At 42.2% G+C, this 14,785-nt stretch overlaps 1 protein-coding gene across 5 annotated transcripts in view; it reads left to right on the top strand.

Moving 5' to 3' along the window:
* WDR7 (WD repeat domain 7) overlaps positions 1-14,785 on the top strand; it is a 143,185-nt gene that overhangs the window by 101,662 nt on the left and 26,738 nt on the right. For all 5 annotated transcript variants that reach the window (XM_027803586.2, XM_055699777.1, XM_055699778.1 and 2 more), the window contains 4 exons: positions 3,749-3,866; positions 4,608-4,757; positions 5,413-5,495; positions 11,490-11,589. In XM_027803586.2, the coding sequence (XP_027659387.1) occupies positions 3,749-3,866; positions 4,608-4,757; positions 5,413-5,495; positions 11,490-11,589 (451 nt within the window). The remainder of the gene's footprint in view (positions 1-3,748; positions 3,867-4,607; positions 4,758-5,412; positions 5,496-11,489; positions 11,590-14,785) is intronic.

The following is a 14,785-nucleotide window of genomic DNA, read 5'->3' as shown; positions in this document are numbered from 1 at the left end:
TGTTGTTGCTCTGGAAAAATGGTTAATTTGGTAGAGAATGCTTTAACCACCCTGAAGTTCTTTGTTGCAAAGGATTCAATTTGTAAGCTTTCACAATATTAAATCAGATATTGCATATAGAAATATTTTTAAAGACACTTAAAGAAATTCAGAGAATGTGTTGTCCTCTATAGACATCCACACCACACATACATACCCGTCTCTCTCTCAACTAAGTAGTGTAATTGTTCAGTTACCACATGCTGCCTAAATCCTCTATAAAACCATTAATAGGCTTTGCAATAAGCTAGGTGGCTTTGTAACTTCCGTTACTCTTTGCTCTTCTACTGAATTTTTTTGTACAGGGGAGGAGGAACCCCTTCAAATAGTGGCTGAGAGGAGATTCTCAGTTGTGCCCAAGGAAGTGCTGTTGTCACATTTATTTTCTCTTACTCACATTTGAACATGTGGTCTCGTGTTGAAGTGCTGGGGGGGGGAAAAACCACCACCTCTAGTGCTCTCCATCCTGGCTCTGAAAATGTAGATTTCCTCCTGCCTCAGTTCCAGAGAATGTCATTATGAAGTTTGCTATAGGAAACATCAGAATAACTTCTGTTGAAGATAAATATTTTTTTCTGGTTTAGCCTGAAAGAAGAGAAGCTCTCAAATATTAATGTCACAAGGTGAATAGATAGATTAATTCAAATAATTTTGGAGTTTAAGGTAACTGATGCTTTTGCTTGCCATTTTGAGTTAGTGGGTTTGGACTTCACCTGGGCTTTGTGGCACAGCATGGTGGAAACGCCACGCTGTATTGTTTGGGGTGCCTGGAAGACAAGATGTGTGCTGTGATTTCCATGTCTTTGGGGTTGTTTCAGTTTCTTCTTTCCCTCATTTATTTTCAGAGCAAGTTGTGTCTGACTCTGTTTCCAGAGCAGAATGAACTTTGTTGACCCTGGTAAAAGTTGTAGCCAGTTTGAAAGCACATAGAGATGCTAAAGGGATAGAAGTGTGGAAAGATTATACTGTTCTCCGTGACTCTGCTGTTGTTTTCTGTGGCTTGCCCGCTACAGAGGTTGCTGGCAGCTTTCTGGTTGAAAGAAATCTCGAGGGTCCCCTGAGGTGCAGGTGAGGGCTAAGCCTGCCAGCCCAGTGGGTCCGGAGGAGTGAAGAGAGCGATCTGTTGGCCCTTGGCCCTCAGGTGTGCCGAGTGAAGCAGGCACAGCCGAACCTCCCACCAGCAGCATCCAAACTCCAGTGAAGGCAGGTGGGGGTTTGGAGCAGTGCACTCCCGTTCAGCCATGCTAATAGCATCACATGTGTAAAATGAATGCAGCAGGAGAGCTGGCAGTGGCAGCTCTTCCTTAAATGAGTAATCCTCGGGCAGTGGTGGGGCAGCGCAGATGCGTGCAGGCTGTGGAGTGAGAGCCGGTTATGGCTGCTGGTGGTGCAGAGCAGCGAGCTTCCTGCTGCTCAACTGTCACTGTTGCGTGTTGCAATGAGCCGTAACTGACTGTCCGCGGCATTTAGAAACACGTGGTGTTCTTCTGAAACTGCAGATTCTAGATAAGATTATTTCACTGGACTAGTACTCATTGTATTGAAGGTATTTTTATCTCACGTACATCTGTCAAAGTATTAAAGCATCTGAAATCATGTTGATAGCAAAGAAAGCTGCAGATGCTATCTTCTTTCATGTAATAAAACTATCTTGTTAACGTGTGCTTGAATGACATAGTTGCTTTAGCAAAAAGCTTCACTTTTATTAACATTCAGCATTCACATGTACTTGCAATGTCACCGGCTAAGATATTGGAACGGCTTTAAAACTCAATGCCTCTGCTGTGTGTTGGCCAATTAGTGCTGTTCACTTCCACATATCTGGGAGCACACCCCTTCTGTGCAGCATGGAAGGATCTGCTCCCTCTCCGAGCCTCAGGAACAGCAACTGCTGCCCATCTTGTCTGCAGAAAAGTATTTCCTTTCCACAGGAAAAGGGTAAATCTGTAGATGTTGTTTACAGGTCAATGCTTTTTTTTTGTGCGTGTTACTTAATCTCTAAGTAAAATAACAAAGAGAAGGGATAACTGAAGGAGTGCTTTCAGTGCATTCCCAAACACAGCTTTTCATGACATAGTAAAATCCATGCAGAATTGCCACATGCTCAAATGGTGCACTGATGCCAGGGGTGAGCAAAAGAAACTTACCTTTCTTTTGTTTTGTCTTTATTGAAAAAAACAGAACACTTCTAGGGCTCCTGCTTGGTTGAAGTGTGGTCCATGGCAGCAGGATTGATCAGACTATATGTTACAGGAGAACTTTACAGTATTTTAGACCTGGCAAACTGGTTTGTGATCTCTCTTTCCATGCTGTAACAGTCACGTTGGAGAAGCTTTCCTTTGTGGGGTAGGTGGAGCACATCAGGGTAATCCCAACACACGCTGGTTCCCAGGTGTTCCTCCCCTTCTGTAAAAGCCAAATTCCATATCAAAGCACGTTCACCCCTGATCTCCCCATAGCTCTTTCCCCACCATTTCCTCCCCCTTCACCACTGTAGTTTCCCTCTGTGAAATGTCCTCTCCTGGGGAGACCCGTGTGCCTGCAGCGCATCCAAACCAGCGCTCAAACACTGCCTTGCCACCACGTGACTCTTCCCAAACCTGTAACCCTCGGCTCTGAGGGCCTTGCAGTGCTCTTGAATTCTGTACTCTCGTGTTTAGATGCACACCGGATGTATCATTATGTATTAGCTTAATTTGTTGAAGGCACAAATTTGTTAGCTTGGAGAGGTACCTGTGTCCTGGGCCCGGGGGCTGGGACGCTCTGGGTGGCTGTGGGAGGGGGTGCAGGAAGGATTTGCAGAATTGCTGGATAATGTACAACTAGCCTAACAAAACAGGGCTCTGCTGTGATGTATACAACAGTGACAGTTAAACTAGTATGATTTTAAGAAAGGAAGTTTTCAGACAAAAATTAGTTGGTGTGGTGTCTTTGTCAGGTACAGATGCTCTCAATTACCAAGTACCCAATTGTGGTTTTGCTCGGCGCAGTTACTGGGTGCTTCCTTGCTTTTCATTTGCTATGACAAGATAAACACAAGAAACAGTATTAAGTACAGAAAATTTAGGTGCCGCTTGATCCCTTACTGTTATTCAAGGAACTGCTGTTAAAACCTCAGTGTTAGAAATTCTGAAGAGCTTTTGAATAATTTCTGCCATTAGGAAGCATAAGGTACGGGGCTGTCTGTCATCTCATCATGCTGCTGTAACTGAGTCATGCAGTGAAGAAAATCAAACCGAATAGATTTGGTGGGTTTAGTTCTTCAGGAAGCTTCTTGCTTTCCTCTCCTATAAGCAGTGCTTGGCGGAATTAAGGGGAATGAGTATGAACAGGGTATTTTTCGTCCCGTGTTTAAAATATCGTAAAAGAGTAAACCATAAATTCTTGGGAAGACGTTCTGTGTTTGTGTTGTCCTCAGTTGGGTGATATGTATTCAGCACATACAGATAATTTGTTAACAAGGCCTTTTTAACACTTTGGACAGATGCACATACTGTTTTCAATCTTCATGGTTAATTATTCGATTTTGTATTTGATGATAGAACACCCTGACTCCTAATCACTGCTCATTGTTGGAAGTCCATTATATTCTAACTGTTTGAGTGCTCCTGTTGACCTTGAACTGACATTATAAGCTGTTTCTAATCTTTTCACTCTATATTTCTAATGCTCCTTTTCTTTCTCCCCTCTTTGTCTGGTGCCCATTTAGCATCACAATGGGGCTGCCCCTGAGCCCAGCCGCCGACTCTGCCCGCTCAGCGCGGCACGCTCTCTCCCTCATCGCCACAGCCAGACCACCTGCCTTCATCACCACCATCGCCAAGGAGGTGAGTGGGGCCACTCGGCAGCAGCTTTTCCTCCGAGCTTTGAGGCTCCAGGCTTACGAACAGCAATAGAGAATTAAATCTCTCCCTTCCTCCCCAAAAAGGGAACCAGCAAGTGTAATATAATTGTGCCTGCAGATATCAGAATCACCCGTAATTGACGACAGGAGCAATACTTACCTGAGTGCGATGAGTTCTGTCTTAGCTTGTTGTATTCTGGTTACATAAACTTCCAATAGCGATTTGTAAAATCCTGCCTCCTTTGAGCAGCACACACATGACCCCATTAGGTATGAATTAAAATTGAGCAGAGACTTAGCCATGGGGTTTGCAGGGTGAGGAAGAGGAGACACTGCTGTGAGGTTCGTGTTGGCTGGGCATGGTAGCCTAGATACAGCCCGGAGCTTTGGCTGAGCTAAAGCAATAGGATGGGAGATGGTCAGTGGCCAGCCAAAAAGAACCCTGTTACAAAACAGCCACTTAATACCTAAAAAAAGATGTACAGGTGCATGGAAATGATGTAATGAAGACCCAGGCATTTCCTTATCTTGACCTTTAGTTTTACGGGATTAAGATTTACTTAAAGGAGATGAGTCCTTGTTGAAAAACTTCCTCAAGGATAAACATTGGTGGCTCTACTGATGATGAGTAACAGGGGAGGGAGAAATAATCCATAGGTCTTAAACTAAAGCCAAGCATTCTGCACGGTACAGGCTTCCTTAAGGTAACCCTGCTCTTTGGTAGGTGCACAGGCACACTGCCCTGGCAGCAAACACGCAGTCTCAGCAGAATATTCACACCACCACCCTTGCTCGGGCTAAAGGAGAGATCTTGAGAGTCATCGAGATACTTATTGAGAAGATGCCTACCGATGTTGTGGACCTTCTGGTGGAGGTAAGGCTGTTCTGCCAGATCTGCTTGTGGGTTTGATGCAACAGTAGATAATGTGTCAGCCTGGAGTCAAATTGTAGATTTTCTTTGTGTGGACCATAAACCCTTTTGTGTGTGAAGAGGATTTGTTTGTTTTATACCATTCTGCTCATTTTTTTGAACTGTAAAAGCTTAAATTGAATTTAAATTGCATTAAATTGCATTGCTGGGGAAAAAAAAAAACAAGCAAGAGAGCTTGTGCTCATCGCCTTGGTACTTGAACGTGCTGGATGTTTTTATCTGTTGCGTTCATTGGTGCTTACGAGTATTGTCGAAGAAAGGTACAGATGGTGTAACAGGTTTGTAACTTTGATACTGTTGCCCGGAGGCCTTTTTCACACCAGAGGTACTTACAGAGCTCCAATAGCTCATGTTTATGGGCAGTTTGTTGGTTTATATCTGTTCATGGGTACTCTGCATGGTTCCAGTTGCCAGTACCATTGCTGTTGTGAACTCTTATCATGGCAGGACAGTTCTGGTTTGCTTCATCCCAATTGATTTTAAAGTTAGGTATCAAAGATGCAGTGGAGCACAAAAAATCTCTATTTTTGCCTATTAGAACTTTTATTATGAAACATAAAATACCATATGTCAAATTATTCTAACTTTTGTTTCCAAGGTTATGGACATCATCATGTATTGCCTTGAAGGATCTTTAGTTAAGAAAAAGGGTCTTCAGGAATGCTTTCCAGCCATCTGCAGGTGAGCTCTTCCTCCAAGAATACTGTGAAATAAATTGCAGGGTCACCAGCAGGATGTGTTTCTTACTTAAGAATGAAACAATCTTTTACATGATGTTTGCACCTTAAAATAACAAATGCGAAGAGTGTTTTTAGCTCACCTATAAGCATTTGTAGGCTTTTAGTTCTCTACCACATCTGACAGAAATGCATATGAGCAAAGAAAAGCATTAACAACTCCTTGAAGCTGGATGTTTTAAAAAGTCCAAAAAGAGGAAAATGTTGTGTAATCACATGAAAAACTCTGTCCTGCTACCACTCCATATATCGTAGCTATACCATTGGAGCAGCCACACAAGCTGAGCAGCTTCCTCCAAAGGATTTATCTCAGTCTGTGTTGTTACAAAAATGAGAATAATGTACTTGAATAACAAGTTAGATTCCAATATGCACAATCTGCCTGGGTGAATTAATTGTTACCATCAAAGCAACTGGGGAAAAAAGAAAACAGAGAAAGCAGAACACAAAGATGTGGTTTGGGGGCTGAGGTGGTGTTCCCAGACACTCCATGGCATGGCTTGCAGCAGGGGGGGCTTGCAGCAATGCCTTGCAGCCAGCTGCTCTCCCTTAGTGCATCCAGACCAAGCCACAAGCAGCCAGTGTAAGGTGTGTGTCAAAGCGAGATTTCCCAGCTTGTCAAAGCTGGAGCCCTTTACTTGCGTTTCAAGGTCTGTTTTTAGGAGCACAGTGCTTCAGCAGAGCATGCTCTCGTACCAGGAGTTCAGCCAAATAACAAACACACTTTTCATTCATAGAAAGCTTAAGCCTAACTCCGTTTTGTCCTCCAGAACATCTTCTAATGGAGAATTTTGGGAATAAGTATTATTTCCTTTGTGGCAATAGCTAACTGCTGTAATCCGCCTAGTAGCTGGCAGTAGGGCATAGTTATCGGAGGAGACCATCTCCTGACCAGGCACTTCCAAGTCCTCCTGAGCCATTTGCACAGGTGGATAGCCATGCCATCCCATAGGAAAGGTCAGTGAAATTGAGATAAGAAATAGAAAGTACCAAATGCCTTTGTGGAATAGAGCCTTGGTTTTGCTGCCCTGTCACCGTCTCCCAGGCATCCTCCAAGGGAGCAGGCTGTGCACAAAAGCTTTTGTTGTAGGCAGCGAGTAGCACCCTCACCCTTGTGGTAGGAGCCTGCCCTCTCCCTGGATTTTAGAAACTATTTTTGGATGCTCACACTGGATGCAGGAGATTCAATTGAAATTAAACCGCACAAAGCATAGAGAGCACTGCTGGTGACTTAGAGCTGCCCTGCACTCTGCAGCATGTGGAAATGTCTTGGGCAGTGTTTCAAACTCTGTGGTGCTGGGCAGCTCTGTAAAATCACAAGGATGAATTTGCACAAAATGATAGGGAAAGAGAAGCACAGTGGCTGTCCTGTGCTCACGTCGTCCATGACCTGGCAGTTCGGAGGGTGCTGAAAGGCACGAGGGGCTGTTCAGATGCCGGCCTCTGCTAACCTTCACTGGGAGTTGAGCATCGTCAGTTGTCTTTTGTCTTGGGCTTGTTCTAATTCACTCCGAAAATGGTACTTTCAAATAATAAACCATGATTGATAAAATGGGAACATTTACAGTATCTTTAGACTACAATATATGTCCCAGTTATGCTATTAAACTGGTACAACCAATAAATTATAATAATCATCTGTCAACCATTACAATTTAATTTAATGAGCTATTAAAATATTGAACAGTTTCAAGAAAAGGAACAATTACCCTGTTGATGGGTAGGACACTGATAGAGGTAATCTTCCTTCTTCCTGATGCTTTAAAAGGCTTACCTTAAAGCATAAATGCAAGCGTAAGTGGGAATTAGCGCAAAAATCTCCCTAGTCCTGTTGTATTTTTATAGTGATACATTATCTTAAAGTTTTGCTAAAGTACTAGTATTTCCTATTCTACATAGTTATAGCCATTGTAAAAATGATGCAGCACCCCACCAATGCGATCATTCAGCCCAATGGAAAATTTCATCAAATTTTAGCAAATGGTTGAATCTCTGGAGAGATTCCCTGTGGAAGTACTTTGACATAATCCAGTTGTTATTTCTTTTAATATCCCAGTGCCCTTTCTGCTGTACTGAGTTATTTGCGCACCCCTGTTGTGGCCAGATCATTCGTGTGCCTTGGTGCTTGCTGCGCAGGCTCTGCTCCCTCAGAGGATGTTGTGGAAGTCCCTTACTCGGGGCTGTAATGGCAAACGTTTGTTGTGCCTCTGTGGTCTCTTGGAAGTGATTTTCCCGTTTCAGCAGAACATTAAACCCAGGGCTGGGAGCGGCACTGTGCTCGGTTGAAGTACCTGATTATTATTCCTCTTGGGTTTTCAGCTTTTTTTCACTGTTGTACAAATGTAGCAGTCATGCCACTATTTGCTGTGAGCATGACTGACTCAGTCCTGATGGCTGGCGCTGAGGTAAATCCATCGCTGCGGATGGTTTTGGATATCGGATCTTACAGCATAGGATTATGGTGTCTATTTAGTTTTCCCTTAAGTGTTATTCTTTATAGAGAATTGTACTGCCTTTTGGCATGCGCTATACAAACCCATTTCTTATCAAAATAAGTACTGAGGTACAATGCAATGACTATGAAATATTTCTCAATTTCTTTAAAATTGGAAAGGGTAACATTGAAGGCTGCAAAATCCTGTTTGACTCAAACGTTTTCCAGATTCAGCAGTTGGCATTGCAGCTGAGTGGTCCCTGATGCACTCTGCTTGGTCAGGTCATGTATTTAGTACAGGCAGCCGAGTTCAAGCAGTCTGTGTCATGGCATAGTCTCCTACAGGAAGACAGATTAAATTAAAAATAATAAGTGGTTTTAATACATCTTTTTACTAGGGAGTAGCCTTATAGGAAGAGCGCAGATTTTGAGGATTAGGCAAAGTGAGGCTGTACAACAAATTTTTATGCCCTGATGATTTCTAGGATTTTGGAGAGTATAATTGAAGGAATCAGGGTCCATCAGCTGGAGGTGCTGTTGTGATAATGCTCAAGTGAGCCTGAAGCGTCAGTCTGTAGAAGGAAAAGAAAAAAGAACAAAATGTGAAATAGGATGAAAAGAGTATCAAAATTATAATCCAGAACCCCTCTGCCTATTGCAAGATACTGAAGTCTGAAATTAATGAAGCTGTGATGTTAATGAACAAATTCCTTTTGATGAACATTTAGCATTTCAACTTAGAATGTTAATTTTTTTAAAAAAATGTTGTATAACCTCTTAGATACTTCAGCAGTCACTAATTCAGGTTTTAAAGCAGTTGGTGAGCTTTCACTGAACCACAGTGTTGCTGCTGTTGGCTTTTCTAGTGCCAGCATAAACCCCAGCCAGCCCGAACAGCCCCATTCCCAACTGGCCAGTGCGCTCGCTGTTATTTGGAGGGAGTAGTGTCATTTTCCTGCGAAGCCCTTAACCCAGTTGCTCACACCAAGTTTCTCTGCAGAGCAGTAATGGGGCAGCACCCAGGGCAGGGTCTCCACTAAGATGCTGCCGGTGGCTGTGGCTGCACCAGCCAGGCTTCCAAAAATGAGTTTGTAGCATAGTCTAAATGTATGCTGGCACGTCATTCTATATTGAACTTGACCATATGGAGGTTTAGAAAGGGGTGCAAGGGCTTAAAATATTTAAATCTCTGTGAGCTTGTAGCAATGCTAGGCTAACTAAAAGATAAAGAATTAAGCTAAAGAGCTGACAACTGTATGTCAATTTAAGGAGTAATTTTTTAGAAAATTGAACTGAAAAGCATCTATTTCCTTGAAGCCTTTTCCCCCCAAACCCTCTGTTGTTATGTGGTCTGATGGATTCTGCTTTTCAAAGAAAATTACTGACTTGGCACTCTGTCTAAATGGGCATTTAAATGCAGTAAGGAGAGAAATGCTGTTTGCTTACATATAATAGTATGTGATATTCTCTTTCTAAATCTATTGGAGGAGACAAGCAGACTGTGCCCATTCAGTAGTGTAATATAATTAATGGGGATGTAAAACAACTTATATAGAAACTTTCTGTTGTAATCCGTTTTGCTTGTAATGATCAAGCAGTGTGTGAGGTTTTTCTTCTAAGTGTGTATATAAATCCTGAGTTTGCTGGCTATATAAAATAGCCTTAAAAAATTAGCCCCCTCCCTGTTCACTTGGGGCACCACTTTAATTGTGCAGGTGTTTGCAGTTTGACATGAAATAGTGAAAAATGTGAGACTATACTAAGAGAGCATTCACCCCTTATTCACCGTGCATGGGGGGCTCTAGACCCTCCTGTTTGTACCTGTTTGCCCTCAGCATTATCGCTGTTCTCATGCCTGGCTCCTGCCTCTCCTGCTCCCAGGCTATTTGCCACAGCTTTTGATTTTTTTCTAAGTGCTTCTTTTTGTCATCTTATTAATAAATGAGAAACTATTATTATTACTGAATAATAAGTAAGCTGTGTTGGTGCCACTGACCGAAGGAATATGAAAAGCAGATTGATAAGGCAGGTGCTGGCTGCAAAAGAAGGTAGCGGAGATGGTTTGTGGCCTGGAAATATTTCCATATCCCAAGAAGAGGGAGCATTAAAAAGCTGCCCATCGTCATCCTTGTACGCTCTGGGAAGGGAGGGTTTTGTGCTGGCCACAGCACGTGGCCATATGGGCTAGTATGTCTGGTGGCCTGTGGGCTCTCATCAGGGGCTTTGACATTCACCGTTGACACTCTGGCCGTTCGAGGTAGGGTAAGAGTTAGATGAAATAACTGGTATAGCCAAAGTGGGGTTTGTCTTGTCTTGTCCTCTCGAGTGGGAATTACCAGCAGAGCTGTCAGGTCTTTCATGGTCGGAACGTTCCCTTTGGTCTTGCCTGAAGTCATCTACACCCCTCTGCTGCAGCACCTTCCCTGCGCAGGGGCAGGATGCAAAAGTGCATCCAAGCTACTTACTCTTGCCCTTTCTCCCACACAACAACTGATTTCCTTTATTTTTCTTTTTTTTTTCTGTAACACCATGTTTTGTGCTGTTTTTCTTCCTGACTGCCATCCTGCACTGTAGAAACAAGTGTATCACACCTGTGTGAGAGCAGTTGCTATGGTACTCTGGGAATCCTGAAGAACAGGGAGATAGATCACTGCAGGATTTGTTGTTTGAAGCCATAAATATTGTCAGCAACGTATTTTTATAAACTGATTCTGGAAATCTCTGGCAGACTTTATTATAGTAAAATCTAACTGTAAAATTAAAATGTAATTGAAGTGTGGTCAGCAGTTTTCACAGGTCTGCTCTCCCTTTTCTAAGAAAGGCACAGTGATCTTCCCAAAGATTTGAATTTGAAATAAGGATTTTGACACTCTTGTGCTTCAGGGTGTAGAAATTCCTTGACTTTTGCAATTGTTTGAATTCAAATTGATGTCATACAGCCACGCTGGACATTAAGGACAATTGCAGGCTTCTCGGATCCTTTTCACCTGAAGGATGTTACTGGATTAGAGAGCATTTGATGAATTTTAATTTGCTTTTTTTTATGCCAATCAAAAATTTATGAGTTTGCATATTTTTCTCTATACTTTCTCTCAGTCTTTCTCATTTAATTTTCAAGGAAAAGTGCTCTGAAGTCATTCAGGGTGTTAGATTATCTTGTTTAACCATTTGACATGCAGCATTATTGTGGTGTGCCACTATAAACAAGATATGCACATGGACATTCAGGGAATCTGGTGATAATCACAGATTATTCCCAAACACAGTGGAGGTGTTGAACACTGTATAATAAAAATAAATAAATGTGATCTGATTCTGTGGTGATGCAGCAAACATCAGTTGGCTTTGCTGAATGCCAAGTATGAAAACTGGCAGCTGATGGATTTTTGAATCAAATCTCCATTCTAGCACTAATGTTAATTACCCAATGGCATTGCAAATTAATTGGAACATCATGCAGGCAGATCAGATCTCACCTGTTACTTGTTATAATGTTCAATTCAGGTTCTACATGGTCAGCTATTACGAGCGGAGTCACAGAATAGCAGTGGGAGCTCGCCATGGTTCAGTGGCCCTCTACGACATCCGGACTGGGAAATGTCAGGTAAATAAATCATTGTGACTTCCTCGCCATAAAGTGTGGAAGTTATTGAAAGGAAAGAGCAGCAAGCTCTGCATCAGTTGACATGCTAAGCTGCTGGAACATTATGGATAATGCTGAGGGGATCAATAGTTTAATGAAGGACTCCAAGTATATAGAGCCCTACTGTCTTCATTCACTGCAACTGAATGAGTGCTACAGATGGGTTAATAATGAAAGCCTAAAGTTAGGTGATACCCCTGCTCTGAAATAAATGAAAAATCTGATTTTTTTTGAAGTTAGGGTTTATAGCAGGATACTTGCCTACTGTAGGAGTCACAGAGAAAATCCACTCAGGGGTTGTTTTTTCTTTTCCTAAAACTCCTTTCTGCAAAATGTTGTGATGCTTATGTTTGAGGTATTTACAATTTTCTGATGTTAAATAAGATACATATTTTCTTACCAGTTACCAGTGACCTAGAAGAGGATATACTTAAGGATAATGTTGAAATGAGTGCCTGGAATTAAAAATGTTTAAATGACGAAGTATTTGCCTTCTCTTTTCAGAAAAGTTCATTGGTAATTTTCTTTATTATTCCTTGTACTATGTGATCAGCTATTATTTCTTATTGAATTTCAATAGTCCTCATGTAAAGCTTGGGTAAAATATCTGTATTTTTAATCTGCCTTGGTGTGTGTGTGTAAATATATTTTTTTTGTTGTTTCTAAAAGCTGTTATCTTTAGTCCTTAGAAAATCTGCATTATAGAGAAGGCAGCATAGATTCATTCCTACTAGATCCGTTGGTAGAACTGCATGCTTAGGTGTATGTGGCTGGTTCACTTCCTGTTCTGAAGTTTTGGCGTTTATTTCCCAAATCTAGTAGCTGACAACATTGTATGTTCTGGTATATTTTGTTTAGACAGCACTCCTATGGAAGCTAAGATGGCCAGATTTGTTTTATAAATAGCTGTATAATGCAGGCAGATAGGAAGTATGGAATGCTCTATCTTGTTTTATCTTAAGTCATTTGGATCATGATTTATTAATTGAACTACAAAATGGGTCCACAAGAACAGCTGTGTATTGATATATCCGATGTCACTGATCATCTTTGCTGTCCTGCAGTCCTAGCCAAGATGACCACGGTGCTGCAGAGCTGTGCGTATCCCTCTTTCCAAAGAAGTTTCCTTGATTGTGCAAGGAGCCTGCACGTGTTGTGTGACTTTTTTCTGCCTACTCAGCAGCCAGTGTGATGAAGCAGCTAACATCCCCCTGGTCACAATTCCTTTTGGTGGGCATCACCGCACTGAAAGTGGAGAGTGCAAAGTCCAAATAAGTCTGTGAAGCTTTGGCATCTCAAAGCAATAGCTAATTCCTGATGCTGTTGGAGGGGGAGAGGTAAAAAGCACAACTATACACTGCCTTACATCTCTCTTTTCAGAGCATAAGGAGAGTTGGTAACAAAACCCCTCCTTCCATTTGGCAGCAGCATTTAACCAGTGTTGTCATCCTTGTGCTTTTAACTTTGTCCAACGCATACTTCAGCTACCGAGCTGGCTCCTGGGTGAGCAGAGGAGCTGTTAAGATAGCGGGTAATTCTGGCATGGCTGCCTGTGGCACGTGAGCTCAGGTGGGTCTGTAACTCCCTTTACACAGCCTGGGACCCACGGCAGCTCGGCAGAAGCCCGGCGGTGCTGGTGGGCAGGACAGCGAAGGTGCTTACAGCTGCACATGTGTATGGGGCTAAACCTTCTACAAAAATCACCCAGCTGGCTTGGTTTGCCCTTGGTTTGGCAGGCTGCTAAAATACCCTATTTTTCTCTTCTTTACCTTTTCCTTTGGTTCTTTTAAAGTGAATTCTGTCTAATAACCACTGGCTGTTTGAAGGGGATTGTGCATAGCTGATATTTGCCAGCCTTTTCTCAGAAGCACACTATGCTCCACGTCAGTCTCACCTCGAACTAACTCCAGTTTTCTATCGGTAGATTGTTTGCTTGCATAGTTTGATGTGTTGGTGAATATTCACAGCACTTGTTTTCTTACATTCTTCATATGCTTCCATGTAGATCATGGAAAGCAGAGATGGGTGTGACTGAACGGACTTGCAGGATAAATAGGGCAGGGTCCTTTGCAGGTTTTATTATTATTCATGAGATAGAAAAATTTGGTGACTGCCAGATATATGATTATTAGAGGGCAACGCCATCTATTGGATACAGGTTTCTTATTCTAAATCTGATATTTTAAGTTATTTCTCACAGTTGCAGATTTCAGCTGCTCAGAAGATTTGAAATAGCTTCAGGATTGTATAGATGAAAAAGTTTTGAAATTGGAAAAAATCTCAAATTTTTACTTTACATAAGTTAAAGCCTTTCAAAATGTTTATCAAAATACTTTAATTGCCTTGGTATGTTTAAGTCGAGCACACATTAGGACAGGTGCCTGAGGAGTGCTGATGAGGGTCAGGGGCCCTGCTGTAAGGCAGAGTGAGAGCTGGTGGGTGAGCAGTCGCCCACGCTGGGACAGTAGCTGGAGCCCTTGGCCAGCCTCCTTCCATCCCGCTCTCGTCTTGGGACCTTCTCACTTTCTGTACTAGCTGCGGCTTCATTTCTACTGAGAAAAATGTTTCTCTAACACCGGCCATCATCTAGCTTAAGCTCATTCTGTTTGTTTATAAAGTTTCTTGAACAATGTTGCCAGAAACACACTATCAAAAAATAGCTTAGTCATTCACTATTTAAAAAAATAAATGATTCTTTGAATCATTTCCTGAAGCCATAAACATAATTTTGCAGTTAGTAAATATGTTAGTGTTTTGAAAGCAGAAGTTTGAAATGCATATGGAAGTTTTATTAGTTGCCCCATCGCACCTCTCACATAAGCTGGTTTTAGTCAGGCATCGGAATTACTGATTGGGTAAGAAGAGGGGGAGCTGCTTTCCCCATTCATACCTTTCATTAAGGATATATGTTAAGTGAGATTACCTCAGAGATAAGCAGAAGGGAAGAGGAGTGGTAAGTGTGGGTATTGCAGGTGGGATCTCCTTGGGACATGAAGGCTTGTCCCTGCTGCAGCAGGCATGGGAGCTTCTCTTGTAGCAGCTGAGCGAGCAGCATCTGAAAAAGCCTTGGGTTTCTCGACGCCCAGTAGCAGGTTGTTCCAGAGTATTGATGGGTTAAAATATCATGGGTTGGAAATATTATTTTTATTTTTTTTAT

This window comes from Falco cherrug, chromosome Z, assembly GCF_023634085.1.
Source record: "Falco cherrug isolate bFalChe1 chromosome Z, bFalChe1.pri, whole genome shotgun sequence".
Classification (NCBI taxonomy): domain Eukaryota; kingdom Metazoa; phylum Chordata; class Aves; order Falconiformes; family Falconidae; genus Falco; species Falco cherrug.
The sequence above is the reverse complement of the archived record's forward strand: the minus strand, read 5'-3'. Positions and strand labels throughout refer to the sequence as shown.